At 49.0% G+C, this 15,843-nt stretch overlaps 1 protein-coding gene across 1 annotated transcript; it reads left to right on the forward strand.

Annotated features, from left to right (window-relative positions):
• Positions 1 to 437: 437 nt before the first annotated feature.
• On the forward strand, positions 438 to 15,338 carry TFAP2A (transcription factor AP-2 alpha). The gene is given in 8 exon segments (XM_088169566.1): positions 438 to 629; positions 631 to 831; positions 3,172 to 3,606; positions 6,527 to 6,578; positions 8,226 to 8,457; positions 9,413 to 9,531; positions 11,848 to 11,989; positions 13,543 to 15,338. Coding segments are annotated over 8 exon segments (1,662 nt in total). The 3' UTR covers positions 13,832 to 15,338.
• The last annotated feature ends 505 nt before the right edge of the window (positions 15,339 to 15,843 follow it).

Below are 15,843 nucleotides of genomic sequence, written 5' to 3' on the forward strand. Positions count from 1 at the left end.
TGAATGGAAGAAAAAAAAAAAAAAAAAAAAAAAAAAAAGAAAGAACAACAAAAATAAACCCAGAAAAAGGGCATGAAAGCCCGGCCAGTCGCGCTCAGCGCCCGGGGCGGCCGGAGCGCCGGGGGGTCGGGGCGGGCGGGCGGAGCGTGGGGCCGGGCGCCGGCGGCGCGGCGGCTGCGGCGGGGCAGCGGCGGCGGCGAGCGGAGCGGTGCCTGTTTTAAGGGAGTTGTTTTGGAGTTGCACAGCCAGTCCGACGGGTTGCGCCGGAGCCTCGGCTTGTCTGGGCCGGGAGAAGCGCTCGCCTTGCCTCTTTTCCCAGCTCCCGCTCCCCACCGCGTCCCTCCCGCCCTCCTTCCCTCCCCGCCTTGCTGCCTCCTGCCTTTTTCCCCCGTCTCTTCCCGGATCCTCCGAGAGGGGGGCCTCGGGGAGCCCGGCGGATGCTCTTTGGGCTCCCCAGCCCCCCCGCCCCGGGCGCCCGCTGGTCTCGGCGTTGGGCTCCAACCGGAGGAGGAGGAAGAGGAGGAGGGCTGACACCCAGAGGGGGAGACACCCAAAAAAACTTTCCCAGCCGGTTTCCGGGACGTGGGGCACGGAGGCGAGCCGGCTCGGCGGCGCGGGGCGGCCGCCGCGGGGGGCAGCGGCCAGGGGAGCCCCTCGGCGGGGCGCCGTCGAGGCATGGACGGGGCGGCGGCGGCGGGCGGTCCCGCGGAGCCCACCCCGCGCAAAGGCGGCGGCGGTGCGGCCGAGGGCGGCAAGAACCAAGCGGGAAGCGAGCAGCCGCTCTTCTCCCTGGGCTTTGAGGCCGGCTACGCGCAGCAGCCGCAGCCCGAGGTGCGCCCGCGAAGGACTGCGGGGCTGGGGACATGGGGAGGCGGCAGCCGGGGGGAAGGGAAGGGAAGCGAAGCGAAGGGAAGGTGAGGAAGGAAGAGGGGGGGGATCCCGCGCCCCCTCCCCTCTCTTCTTCTGCCCGTCTCTCCCACTCCCTCCCCGCCCCCCCCCCCCCCTTTCTTCACCCCCCCCTCCTGGCTCCCACCCTCTCCCTCTCTCCGGATCTCTTTCTCTTTCACTTTTGCATGCCCTGCAACCTTTTAAAATGTTGCCCCTTTCCTGTGATTCGTCAGACGCAGCAGCATGTGCCCCCTCTCTCTCTCCCGCTCCCTCTCTCTCCCTTTTTGTCTCTCTCTCCCTCTCCCTCTCCCCCATCTCTGATTAGATACACTGATTCTTCATTCAATGGACGTCATTTAGAACAGGCTCTGCCTTGAGTTGCCTTCTCGCTTCACGCTCGATTTCCAGCCATTCTTCCCTTATTAAGTGTTCGTGTAATATTAATAGTCATGAATATCTGCTATTAGGAGTCTCCAGGAAGGCAGCAGATCTGTTATTAGGAGCTCAAGTGAAGCAGCAGCTAAGTCAAAGGAGAAAAAGAAAGAAAGAGTCAGAGGAAAAAAAAGGATTAAGAAACAAACATACACACGCTTAAAAAAAAAAAGGAAAAAAAAGCGCAAAACAAACAAAAAACCAAACCAAAAAAAAAAAAAAAAAAAAAAAAGAAAAAAAGCAACCAACTTTGACTCCTCACACCGCGCCAGGATAGAGAGCTCGCCTTGGGAACACCCGATGAAGGGCAGCAGAGATCGGTGCAAGTTCTGATGGATTATCGTGGCGCGCCCGCGGTGCAGGAGCAGCCCCGGCGTCCCGGTCCTGCCGCCCGCGCCTAGCGCCGGGCTCCGGCCGCGCTCCCTCCGCGCCCGCGCCGCGCCCGCACCCGCGGGGCTCCGCCGGGGGCTGCGCGCTCCGCCGGTCCCTTTCCTCTGCCTTTTTGTTATTTTTTTCTACCTTGACTTGTAACCCCCGACTCTTCGCAGATGTTAGTACACAGTTTTTCGGCTATGGTGAGTTGCTTCACGTTTCTCTCGGAGGGGGTTCGGTGCGCGCTGGGTGTTGCTATTGTTGTCGGCGGTGGCAGTGGGGGTTTCGCACCCAGCTTTCCGGAGAGGGCTTTTTTTCCTTTCTTTCATTTTTATAAATTCGGTGGTTTACATTTCTCCCTTTCTCTATATTTTCTTCCTTCCCCCTCCCTCTCCCTTTTCTTTTTTTCTTCTTTTTCAAATTTTTTTTTTGTCTGCTTCGAGAGAACGGCAAAAGCCTTTGCTTGGACCTTACTGCTTCGATTCCTTCACCTTGCCACCTGCAAACGTTGTATTTTCGCTTTCTCGTTTCCCTTTTTCGGGACCGTGGTTCCTTCCTTCGAATTCTCCTTCGTGGAGGCCATTCCTTTTGCCCCAGACATTTACGTGGGCTCATCTGCCCAGCCTCGAGAGCCGGCAGAACCGTGCCGAAACGCCCGGGCTAATTTCGGTGCCGCTCGCCCGTCGGGGCGGCGGCGCTTCCCCGGCTCCCTGCCGCATTCCTCCGCTTCCCCGGCGGCCGGGCCGCCGCTGCCCGCTCCGCTCCCGAATCGCACGCTGGCGAACCCGGGGTTCGGCCGGGCGTCGGGACGGCTCTCCCCGTAGGTGGGGGATCATGGCAGTGCTTTCTCCCCGAAACATTTCTAAAACTCTTGTGGGGAGCTACTGGTTTGTTTGGAGCCTATTTCGGCGTGCTCTGGTAACAAAATGGCAGTGGGCTTGGATTTTCCGGGGTTTTCTTGGGACGCGATCGGTAATGCCAGCGACAGTATTGATCTTGGTTCTGTTTAGGGCCAGAGGAAGGATTTTTGGTTGTGGCAGAATTATTATTTCAATAACGCTCGATTGTGAATTATTCTTTTTATCCGTGGGAAATACCTGCTCCTGAAATGCCGGGGCGCGATCTGTTGTGAATCCACGTTGTATCGCCGCAATGTTTTATTAATTATTATTAGCTGTCCTATTCTAATTATTGCTATTATTGCTGTTATCATTATTGCCGTTATTATTGCTTTTTAAAAAGCGAGGCTGCCTCTTAATTATTTGGGAAGGGAAATCAGAGGCAGAGAGATCTCCAGATCTGCTTTTCTCCGCCTCGGAGACGATTATTTGCCCCTCATTGCCCTATAGATGAAATTTTCAAGGCGATTTTGAGGAAAATCAGTTTGATATTATCTTTGTTTTTCTTTTCTCCTTTCCCCTCCCCCTCCTCTACCCCCTCCACCTCCCGCCCCCCCCCCGCTCCCGCTCCCCACCTCAGGAGCGCCACGACAGTACCAGCAACGGGACAGCCCGGCTACCCCAGTTGGGGACCGTGGGTCAGTCTCCCTACACCAGCGCCCCACCGCTCTCCCACACCCCCAACGCCGACTTCCAGCCCCCTTACTTCCCCCCCCCTTACCAGCCCATCTACCCCCAGTCTCAGGACCCCTACTCCCACGTGAACGACCCGTACAGCCTCAACCCCCTCCATGCCCAGCCACAGCCCCAGCACCCAGGATGGCCGGGACAGAGGCAGAGCCAGGAGACGGGGCTGCTCCACACGCACCGGGGTTTGCCCCACCAGCTCTCGGGGCTCGACCCACGCAGGGACTACCGGCGGCACGACGACCTGCTGCACGCCCCGCACGGGCTGGGCTCGGGGCTGGCCGATCTGCCCCTCCACTCCATCCCCCACGCCATCGAGGACGTGCCGGTAAGCCAAGGGGGCCGCCCCGGGGCCCACCCGTCCCTCTTACCGCGGAGCTCAACGTCGTGGGGAGAGAGGGAGGGAGGAAGCGGAACAACCCCCCCCCCCCCCCCCCCCCCCCAAAAAGAAAAAAAAAAAAAAGGGAGGAAGGGAAGAAGAGAACTCCCCCTCATCCCCCAGGGAAAAGTGAAGCCCCCACCTAGAACAAAAGGTTCTTGCAGCTCGTCCCTGCGCAATGCCTCCCCACTAACTTGCCCACTAAAATATAAATAAATCAAATTACTGTCATCGTTAACAATATCTTTCCTTCTCAATGACAATAAGCTGTTACGATTGGAAGAATATATAATATCACCACAGGGCCGTGCATTTGGGGATTTCTTACTGCCTTGGGAAAGACACGAGTCTGAAATGCCTGTGAGGACATTTAACGAGATCTCACAAATGTAAAGGGGGGGTAGGGGGGAAGTGGGTGAAAGTGGCCTAAGAAGTAAAAATTGGTTTCCCATGATTACAGGATTGGCATATGGGATAACCACATACAAACTTATAAGATGGTATGGGCAGATCCTCTTCTCTAAAGGAATTAATTGACAAATCAGGGAAGAGGTATACTAAAACGCTGCCGCCTTCTTTTAGTAGCGGTGGAAAGGGATGACCTCATAAATCATTACCTATAGGTTATCGAATTCGAGTCAGACCTGCTACACCCTATATTAAATTAAATGTTGGGAGCCTATTGGAGGATGCATTATTTGGGGGACCTAATTCTGTTATCGATGAGTACAGACTTTAAAAATGATTTCTAATTAAGCATGACATTAATGCACAGGCTACTTACAAAGCAAGCCAGGGCTATTGTTCAGTTAGGAAAGTGGCCTTATGCAACATGATAGGTCATGATCAAAGTTCATCTTTCTGGGTTTCTCCCCGAAAATGGAATTAGAACATAGCAATAAATTTATTAAAGCCCACAGAGCTCATGCTGAGGGACTGAAGCTGCTCGACTTGCAGAAGGAAAGAGGAGGAGAGAACTGTGGTATCTGGATGTGATTTTTGCCGAAATGCCATCCCAAATTACAGGATCAAATATTACAACAATATATTCGCTGACAGTTTAATGAGTACAGTTTTGTGTTGCAAGGATAATGTTCAGATGAACTTACCTATTTTTGGGGGTAATTTTGAAATCTTTTATAAATTATACTCAGAGAAAATAGCGAATTTATTACAGCCCTCATCTGGCTAAATTAGCCACAGAAAATTGCTGGTTGTGTTTAGCAGTTTTGTAATAAACGCATACGTTTTCCAAAGTGGAGGATTTAGTAAGCAATTTGGATCCGTTAAAAGCAGGTCGACTCTTTAAACTTGATATAAAATAACATGGAGGCAATCGTAAGAATAAACTAATTTGTTGACTGCAAGCTCCTGATTGCTGTAGGAAGAACATGACCTAAAATGTTCTCTTGAATTCTCCCTCTCCTCAGTTGTGCTCCATGGCAGTGGGCTGATTCGGGAAGCCTCCTCTGCAGATCTATGAATTAATAGCACTGCTATACTTCGTGAAAACCAAATACCATCTGGTTTAAATCCTTGAGCCAGCCTAGCCATTTTTTTTCCTCTGTAAGACTGAATCAGCAGGGTTCGTGTAGGAGAGTATAAAATAAGAGGGTACATCTTTTAGGTGTATTTTATCTAGTTAAAAAATAAAACAAATCCCTTACAGAAATCTGAGTTGGGAGGGTAATTTTTGAATTTTTCTGTTGTTGCAACAGTTAACCTTTAATAAAAACGACTGCTAAATATTTAAGAAAGTCAAGTAGATGGTGAAAATTATTTAATCATAAATATCTCTGTGGGATTTTAAACTTAACAGTCCTCCCTGTACGGAATATGTGTAGAAATAACACAAATAAAAGTATTATGCCACACTACATTTACTTTATGGGTTTAGGGTGCATGCATAAAGGGATCATATTTCCCCATATAGTTAAAACACAAGAACTGCAGCAGTAGTCATTTCTGAACATTTCTCAATTTAATTATACTTAAATCCAGAAGCACTTTAGGCAAGTTACAAATGAGAGCATTGAGTATAATAAAACCTGTAATAAAGCAACTTAGTACCATCCACCCGGAATCATTGAGATCAGGCACAATTAACAGGAGCATAAATCCAAGACAGAATGGAAAATGTTAGAATCAGTATTATTGTTGGACAAAGACTAGAGAAGGAAGTAATAGTTTTTTAAATGGTAATGCCTGGGTTTTGTAACGATTGCGAAATCTTCTATCTCAGCAGCACTGGTGTTAATTTGTAAACACAGCCAGACATTATATTGCCTGTCAGTTTTTGGAATTAGAAAACATGATTTCATTTGACTTTCTAATCACGTCGTGACTCCGCCGCGCGAACCCCAGCTGTAGCCGCGGCCGCGGAACCTGCGAGGGGACAATAGTGGGGGAGCCCGGGGGTGCTGGGCCCCCGGCCCCGCGCCGCTCCGCGCTCCTTTGTGCTTTCCCTCCCGCGGGCGCGGGAGCGGGCGCAGCGGCGGGCAAGGGCTGGGCCGGCCCGGGGCCGCTTCCCGGGGAGGAGGGAAGGGACAGCAGGAGGGAGCCCTCAGAAGCTTAAAGGCCGCTCGGGCCCCGGGGGCGTGTGAGTGATTTATTATATTTTTCTTGGGGATCGGAGGAAGAGCTAGGAGAGATGCAGGATTCTTCTTGATAAAGAAAATCCCCCCCCAAGTCTCCTTCTTCCCTTCTCCCTCCTCTTTTCAATGCAGGATCTGTTGCTTCCCTCCCCATACCGTGACCAGGAATGGGGGGGGGGACACGAAACTTCTCCTGCACCCCATCCCACCTCGGCCCTCCCTGCCTTTTGTTGTGGTCGTACACTGACATCCCTGCCTGTTCCCTTTTGTTGCAGCACGTAGAAGACCCCGGTATTAACATCCCAGATCAAACTGTAATTAAGAAAGGTAAGCTGTTTCCTTGCGCATACCAAACATGTCGTCACAGGCTGGGGACTGCTCGCAGGGAGGACTTACCCGGCCTCCCCCTCTCCCCTCCAGCCCCCCGGCCCCTGGCTCCTTCCTCTGGCATGTACTGTTGGCCGAAAGGTTGGAAGCAAAGAAAAACGGGCGATGCGGGTTGAAATCTATCCTCTTAAATGGCCACGTTTGCCGGGTATTTTAATTATTATTGTCGTTAACGAAGAAAAATGTTAGCAGATGATCTCTAGAAAATCCGAGGCAGTCTTTTAGTGCATTGGTGTACAATTGGGTTTCATGGTTTGCCCCATGCATCTGGCTGAGCAGAGGGCTTGAATCGTTGTTGGTAAAGGGGGTTGTGAAAGTGAAATCGTTGTTCCCCCTCCTTCGGGTTTTCTTATTTGAATCATGTCGGTGATGAGGTGGACTGGTGGAGAACAAGGGGCGAGTTTCTAGAAACTGGTGTCTGTTGGTGGATAGGATGGTTTGGTTTTCGTTGGCTTTGTGCGCTTGCTTCACTTGGAATTGAATTGCTTGGAAGCTGGTACCCAAATCGTGCAAAATATTTATTGCAAATTTTCACTCGATTTTCATTTCCCGTCTTTCTTCGAACAACCGAATGACTGGGAAAGGTGGCACAGGGCATATTGCAAAGCAGGTTCTCGGCAGAAAGTGATGGGTTTTGTGTTTGGATGCTGTGCAGTGAGACGCTGTTGGAGTAAAACTGGCAGGGTGGAAGGCGCAGCTAGCTTCTGCCTGCTCTGAGGGGTGGCATGGCTGCTTGGCCGCCTGGAATTTGGGTACCCAAGCCACCACAGGAGAGAGGTGCTGAGTAGAGGCACTCTCCTCTCTAACCCTAATCACTGTACAGCCAGCGAACCTGAAGTTTCATACCCCCCCCCACCCCCCGCCTGTAAAGCCTTTGTCACGTCAAATTAGATGTGCAAGGGATAAATCTTAAGAGATGCTCTTTCCAAGTCGACATGATAATTGGCTCTTTTATTAGTAATCTCAAGAGTTCGTTTAACTCCTGTTGTATCTATTAGCCTTCCCAGAGCTATTAATGTCACAAGTGATCTATCCAAAACGGAGAGAAGCCCCCCGCTTGGTTGGACTGTGCCCGCCAAGCGCAGCGGGCTAAGGCAGAGGAGAAAGGGAAGGCGGCCGGGACCCGCGGCACCGAGCGGCCGCACGGCACGGCGCCTCCCCGCCGGCCAAGGACCAAACTATATTTTGGGGTGCTGGTTCTCCGCCGCGTTACGGGTTTTCCACGTCTAAATTTGTGCACTGCCGGGCTGTCGGGGCCCCAGGGTTGCCGCACATCCTGCCGGCTGCGCGGCTGCCGGGCACTGCGCGCCCGACACGGCGGTACCGACGTGCGGCACCCGGCGGCCTCGGCGCCCGGCAGGGGCTGCTGGCTCTTCTCAATTTCTCCACTGCGGGTCGAGGGGTGTCCGGCTCTCTCCCTGCGCCTCCCGACTAGAGAGGGGACGGGTGCCCCCGCTGCGTCCCCGCTGCCCCGCAGGCGGTGCGGGGCCGGGGCTGGACGCAGAGAGCGGCTCGGGTGCTTCCCCCTCCGTCCCCGGCTCCCCGCCCGCTCCTCACCCTCACTTCCCTGCTCCTCCCTCCCTGCAGGCCCCGTGTCCCTCTCCAAGTCTAACAACAACGCCGTCTCCTCCATCCCCATCAACAAGGACGCGCTCTTCGGCGGGGTGGTGAACCCCAACGAGGTCTTCTGCTCGGTGCCGGGCCGCCTCTCGCTGCTCAGCTCCACCTCCAAGTACAAGGTCACGGTGGCGGAAGTGCAGAGACGCCTGTCGCCGCCCGAGTGCCTCAACGCCTCCCTGCTGGGCGGAGTGCTCCGGAGGTGAGGGGCGGGGGGACGCGGGAGGCGGGATGCCGGGCTGTGCCGTGCGGGAGGGAGGGAGGGAGGCAGGCAGGGAAGGAGGGATGGGATGGAGGCCGGGAAGGAGGAGGACGAGCGCCCACGCGGGGCGGTGGCGCGGGGGGAGTGCGGCGGCCGCCGCTAGGGGGCGGGGCGCGCGCGGCCGGCGGGGCAGCGCGGCCGGGCGGCGGGAGGGGGCCCCGGGCACGGTCGCCATGGCAACGCGCGGCCTTGCCCTGGGGGCCACTGCGTGTCCCTGGCCCTCCCGTGGCCGTGGGGGCTTCTGTGTGTCCCTGCCCCTGCGTGTCCTTGCCCCTCCCGTGGCCGTGAGCACCTCCGTGGCCCCCACACAAACACACACACACACACACACACACACACACACACCCAGGACACCCTGCCATGGGCTCCCACCCTGTGGCCTCACCCCAGGCAATTAGGCAGTACCTGGGCAGGGAATAACGTCCAGGATTAATTAAGGCAGCTCCCAGCTCTGCAGCCCTGCTTAGCCCAGCTCTGCTGTGAAGCCACAGATGGGCTGCGTAGAGTTTGGCGTGAGGGTGGTGATGCTCTGGGGCTGCCGGCCCTGCAGATCAGTCTCCTCCTGTCACACCTGGGGAGAAGCTCCATGGCGCCTTGGGAGCTCAGGGAGACATCTCAAGGCTCCACATCAGCTCTGGGGTTTATCCGGACCTTAGTAGGGCCCGCTGTTCTCTAGATGTGGAAACATCCAAAGCACCATCCCTATTTCTGGGATTCAGCTTTCAGCAACAGTTGGTCTTGAGCTTCCCACAGCCATGTATCCCATCCCTTGTGCCTAAACCCTTTATTCCCTTCCTTGGGAAAGGATGTGTTGGGGGCATGTGTGGGCGGGAGCCAAAGTAGGGGCAGGTGTTTCCCCAAGCTCCATTTCTCAATGCCTTTCTTTGTGGAGCAGGGCAAAGTCGAAAAATGGAGGGAGATCTCTGAGGGAGAAACTGGACAAAATAGGACTAAACCTGCCAGCCGGGAGGCGTAAAGCTGCTAACGTTACCTTGCTCACATCACTCGTGGAGGGTAAGTGACTCAAAGAGCTGGGAGGGCTTGTTTGGAAAACGTGCCTATTGCTTTTGCCAAATGGGAGACGACTTGCTGTTAGGTCGTTCGGGTTTTCTTTCTCCTTTCCCAGAGTCAGTGCTGCTCATTGGCATTTGGAAGGTGTTATTTTCTATGTCTTAAAAAAAGATTGGGTTAATTGTGTGTCTTTGCTTTTTGTTATAACGTGAAACGGGTTTGTGCGAGTCCTGCAGACTCAGCAAAGTGTTCTATTATTTATTTGCTTTTAAGTTTCGAGCTAGACGTTTTCAGGGCCCCATCTTGCTCGCTCATTCAAATGAGTAATCTGTCTGCGGAGTAAGCAGATCTCATTGGGAGCAGAAGGGAAGGATCCCTATGAAGGGGGATTGTGGGCTTAGCCCCATAAGAGACCCATGAGTATCAAGTTGGAAGTTAAGAGCAGCAGAGCCTCTAATACTTCACTGCTGTTCTTCTGCCACAGGTGGACAACCGAGCAATTTTAAATGTCAGAAACTCCAGCTACTTTAAGTTTGTTCTCCCTCCCAGCCTGCAGCCTAGTAAATCATTTAACTTTTCTGACATCTGCATTTGAGAAATGCGTGACCATTACTTCCTGAATTAATTTGGGAATCCTTGACCTCAGCCATGAATTAATGGTGTCCTGAAAGCCTCAAAGTTGCACCACTGCCAGCCCCCACTCCCTTTTGGTTCTCATTTTCAGAACACATGTTCCCTTGGCTATATCATTCTCCTCTGCTTTGCTTTGGCCGGAAAAGGTGCAACTTGCTTTTAATGCCTTGGGATGTCCTGTGCAGTCTGTACGGTGAGGTGGGAAGCTCAAGAGTGTGAAGTCATTCAGTTTTGAAGCAGTGGCTGTGTCACACTGGCTGACACCAAGTATGTCTGAGGCCTGCAGATAGACCCCTCTCCTTTCCCCTTACTTATGAGTTTGGCTGCGTTTTAGACTGGTTCCGTTTGTAAAGTGCTTTTAAACTCAGCCTGAGCTGCCCAGGTTCAGCTTAAGTTTGGTTGTGCAGGCGGGAATTTGTTTTGTTGTCGCTTCGCGTTCTGCAAGAAATGTTTCATGTTCAAAGAGATGGGGGAAGAAGCGCTGTGTGATGATGCCAGGCGTCATTTTTTTAAACATCAGGATTAGTGAACAAACTATATTTATACTGCGTGAAAATTACCGCATCTTCATGTTTCTGAAAAGGCTTTGCAATTGCATTGACACGCTGTGGTAAAAAAAAAAAAAAATCACGAGGGGAAAACTTGTAAAAAGTCTAGATTTGGTAGATGCTTAACATTATTTGTGATGGTAATGAATATGGAGAAGGTTTTATGGTAATCCATTGTTCTGTTTGGCTTTCACGTACAATGGCTTTGAAAAGAATGATTTTTAAAGAAAACAAAACCAGAGGCCTGATCTTCAGATAACTTAGTGATGGTGGCTAATTTTGGGGAGATGGTAGTGTAAACATTGCTGGGGCTTTGAGTCCCATAGCGATGAGGCAGTTTCTAGAGTACTGTTATTGTTTATGATCCGCTCCATTTTATGGAAACAAGCTCACTGGACTGAGGCTTTGAAGCTCTAATTGGCGCATGCGTTCTTCCGGAGCTAGAGCTAATGGCAGGAAGCCCTGCAGTAAAAACCAACTGGTTCAGGAAATTAAAACCAAAGATTTGAAAATCAACAAAACAGACAGACTCGGTGGAATGACCCTAAAATTCTCATGGTTAATCGTTTGGGGGTGAACATATAATTATATGCGATCAAGTTAAATTTTAAACACTTAGCTGTTTAATGCATTTTATTTAGAAGAGCTCTAGGAGTAATTATGATCAATATTAATCATTGGTGCATTGCAAAAGAATATAGAGATGTGGCTGAGGCAAACACATTTTCAGAGTAAATAGCTGTGAATAAAATGTACATAAATGGCTCTCTATATGTATGGACATGTAAATCGAAGCACACGTTCTAGGTGGATGGAGCCTGTCTATCTTAAAGTATCTCTTAGTCAATGTGAAGTTTTAAAAATTCTTATGCTAGATTTCACTCGTAACAATTGTTATGAAAATACTCATTTGCATTACCTTCAACTGAAGCAAAGAAAACTGCGAGATAAGATGTAATTAGCATTTCTGGCCCTAACTTTTTCAAAGAGAAAATGTCCAAGCTTTTGACAAGAAAACCCCAAGTAGAATGTAGTGGGGGTTTTGATTTTTTTTTTTTTCAAATGGATTTTTGCCTCTGTGCGATGTGTACTGATGAGCTGTGTTTCTTTCCATCCCCACCCGTGCCTCCCTATTCAGGAGAAGCAGTACATCTAGCTAGAGATTTTGGGTACGTTTGTGAGACAGAATTTCCTGCCAAAGCAGTAGCTGAATTTCTCAACCGACAACATTCCGATCCAAACGAGCAAGTCACAAGAAAAAACATGCTTCTAGCTACAAAGTAAGACATTTAACTTTCTGGCATGTTGCTTAGAAATGAGGGAGGGGGACAAACTCAAGTTTGGGGCTTTTATTTGTGAAGATATTTGTTTGCTGCATAACCAGTGGTTGATGGCTTTGTAAGTTGTGAGGGTGTGTGTTGGCCTCCTGGTATAGGAGAACTCTACAGACCACCTTGGTTTCCTACAAATCAGTTTGTGCAGATTACCTTGAACGTGAATTGTGCAAATTGAGGGTAGATGTTTAGTTACAGAAAAAGCAATAATTCTGCAAAGCAAAATATTTTCTGGGCCTATTCACTTAGCTTATCAATTTAAGTAGGAGGGGAAGGCTTCTCATTGACAGTAAAATAAAACTGGCATATTAAACTGATTTCAGTTCATTAAAATCAGCAATGGTTCTTCCTGCCTAAGCAGCTCTGTTACTTAGCAAATACAGAGATATTAAAAATATATTTTAAATGACAATCTGTACGCAGTTAAAATGCTAGCGGAGTTTATTGTTGGTGGGGCTGCCTAGACTTCCAGGTGGTGCGTGAAAAGAAAATGATTGTTTTGGTATGTTTGCTGGAAATTAAAAGGGTTGTTCAGTAGCCCTTAATTACCAGTGGAGGTGTCACCAAAGGGCACAGTGCCAGAGGACACAAGCAGGAGATGGGAGCTGCTTTATGGCTGGAAGACATTAATGTGGGTTAGAATACAAACTGTTTCAACACGCCTCTGAGCTCTCTTGCTGTAAGGTGTGTTATTTCTCCAACCATTTGTGCAATGAGTGGGTGATATAACCTATCTTCTGCACCATGCCCTCGTATCCTCCCTTCTCACCTCCCTGGAAGGAAATTTCCAGGCACTGGTTAGCGTCAGCCTTCCCCTCTGTGGAAAGGTCCCTTTGGATTTGGAGATAGAGATTTACATATATAAATGTTTCAGAATACCCTAATTTAAATCCTCAGTTGCCCGCTCTGCCCTCACTCTTTTTCCTGACACACAGGTGTGTATTTTAGCCTTGTGAAGGAAGAGGCCCATATCTCTTTCTGGTTCTCCCCCAAAAAAGGAATCTTCTAAGATATGGATAAATCCCTTAGCCTAACTTTGGGTCTTATAGCTGTCCGTTAAGCCTGCTCAGAACTTTAAAGTATGTTTGTGCTCCAAACCCCAGCTGGGCAGGGATGTGTGTTTGTGGAGGGTGTTAGGGGCTGTGATACAGAGAGCAGTGGGTCAAGAGGCATATGTCTCCATGTCCTGTGTGTGGAATGGGGCTGGGGTGTGATGTGTGGTGTGCTGTCGTGTGTGCATACAAGGTGAAGGGAAGAGGTTTGTGTGTTCTGGGGAAGTGTGAGAATTAGGGGAAGGGATGCATAGAGAGGAGAGGGAGAAGGGGGAAGAGTGTGTGCTCGGGAGCAGGAGTCCCTTTGATCCTGGGGCTTGTGCAATCTAGCAGGGAGAATGCACGGGCTTTGCTGCCACCAGTGATGGTTCATTTCTCTCCCTCTCTCTTCTTTTCCCTCCCTCCCTTCCTCCCTCCCTCTGTCTCTCTGCTCCATTTGTGCTACAGACAGATCTGTAAAGAGTTCACCGACCTGCTGGCTCAGGACCGATCTCCCCTGGGGAACTCGCGGCCCAACCCCATTTTGGAGCCGGGCATCCAGAGCTGCCTGACCCACTTCAACCTCATCTCGCACGGCTTTGGGAGCCCGGCGGTGTGTGCTGCCGTCACCGCCCTGCAGAACTATCTCACCGAGGCGCTCAAGGCCATGGACAAAATGTACCTCAGCAACAACCCCAACAGCCACACAGACAACAGCACCAAAAGCGGCGACAAAGAGGAGAAGCACCGAAAGTGAGGATCCCCCCCACATACACTCCTCTCCCTTCCCCCTCATAGCCCATCGATCCATTCATCTCCCTCCTCCCTCTCCCCGGCACCCAGCACCCCAGGCTACAGCAACAGAATGAGCGTCCTTCTGCCAGTCCTGTTCTCTGACTCTGCAGGACAGCTCTGCCCTCTCTCCACACCCCTTCCCGGCATCCACATTTCCATTTGCTTCCGCTTAAATTTCCCCCCTCTTCCCACTGCCACCATCGTTTTACCCCAGTTTGGAGCCTAAGAGAACAGAACAGGGGGACGGAGCCAGCAAAGAAAAAAAGTTCTGTCTTGAGTTTGTGAACTTTTTTTTAAATAAAACAAAAGGAGGAAAAAAACCAACAAAAAAATAAAACAAAAAAGAAAAGGACTTTTTTTTCTAAAAATATATTAAAAAATTAAAAAAAAAACAAACAAAAAGAAATAAATAATACTTAAAAATTCTATGAGCTTCACCGGACTGAATCACCACCTTCCCTTACATAAACTTCAGTTAAGATTGTAGCCATACTAAAAATGAAAAAAAGAAGTGAAAAAGTACAACAGCAACAGGAGGCATACAAAAGGCAAAAAGGACTGATGACATTTTATCAGTATTGTGAATAAACTTGAACACAAAACACAAGCAGTTCCATGTCATATCTTCAGTTGTAGAACTTTTTCCTGTCCAAGGTAAAGCGACCAACTTGAACTTTCTATTGCAACACGATTCACGGTTATTATATAAGGGAATCAGTGTTCATGTATGTATATATTTATTTATGTGTAATTTAATGGGAATTGTAAATATGGTGAGTCTGTTTTAAGCCTTTTTTTATTTATCTGGTGATCTCGTTTACCTCTTGTTTAGTGGGTTTTAAATCTTCCCCTCTTAGTTCATCATGTGGTTCATGGTACTTATTTAGATATCAGAGGTTTTTTGGGGGTTTTTCTCTGGGATTCATCATTTTTAGCCCTGTTGTAGCATGTTAAAAGCGACAATGAAGCAGCAGAACAAATAAAAAAACATTAATTTTTATATATAATTAGTATGACATTTAGTTTCTCATTGAAGATAAAATAAAGTGATGTTGGACCCTGGCAAGGTTTTTAAACATGTTAGTGGTTTTACAACCCTTATGTGTTGTGGAAAATGAAAAAAGTTATTTTCATCCACTGTTATTCTCCTGAAAGCACCAACAGAGCAATAAATTAATATTGTCTTTTAAAACAAGATTTAGCTTTACTTTCCTTTTTCCCCCGCCCTTTTTTTTTTTCTTTCTCCCTTTCTTTTGTTTTTATTTTTCTCCTTTTTTTCTTTGCTTTTTTTTTTTTTTTTCCCAAAGAACTTCAAACATTCGGGACCACCTGGTATCCTGTATTTCCACTGGCCATATTGGAAGCAGTTATAGTTGTGTTGTATTGAGTTGTGCCGGCAGTAGTTTCCATGCCTATCAATGTATCATAGTCCTTTGTTGCCCAGATAAATAAATATTTGATACGCTTTATGTCGATTTTTTTATTCAGTAGCTGTCTTTACCCAGGCGTATTTTTGTTCTTGGCAGTATTTTTTATTCAGTATGGTTACAGTAATTGAGTTTAACTCTCCCTTGACAATTGCTCCTTGCAATAAGCAGCTGAACCCATTGTTTCCCTCAAGTATAATAAAAACTTACTTTCAACTTGGAGTTCAGAGCAGGGTATCATTTAGATATTCCACTGAGTCTGTATTCAGACAAATGACACAATAAAGCACAATGTATTCTTTTGGATAAAAAATTGTCTGTACTACTAACAAAAATGACACACTATCTTTTCTTTGACCAAAACATAATTTTATTTAAAAAATAAAAGTTTTATTTTATTTATGTTGACCTCTAGGTTTTTATTTATGTTTATATATAGCATACAGAATTATAAGCCTATAAAATTTTTGTACATGTAGTTGACCTAATGGAGAGCAGAGACAAAAAAAAATACATATCAAGAAAGGCTTATTTATAAAAGAATCAT

Source organism: Sturnus vulgaris, chromosome 1 (assembly GCF_052056855.1).
Source record: "Sturnus vulgaris isolate bStuVul1 chromosome 1, bStuVul1.hap1, whole genome shotgun sequence".
In the NCBI taxonomy this organism is placed as follows: Eukaryota; Metazoa; Chordata; class Aves; order Passeriformes; family Sturnidae; genus Sturnus; species Sturnus vulgaris.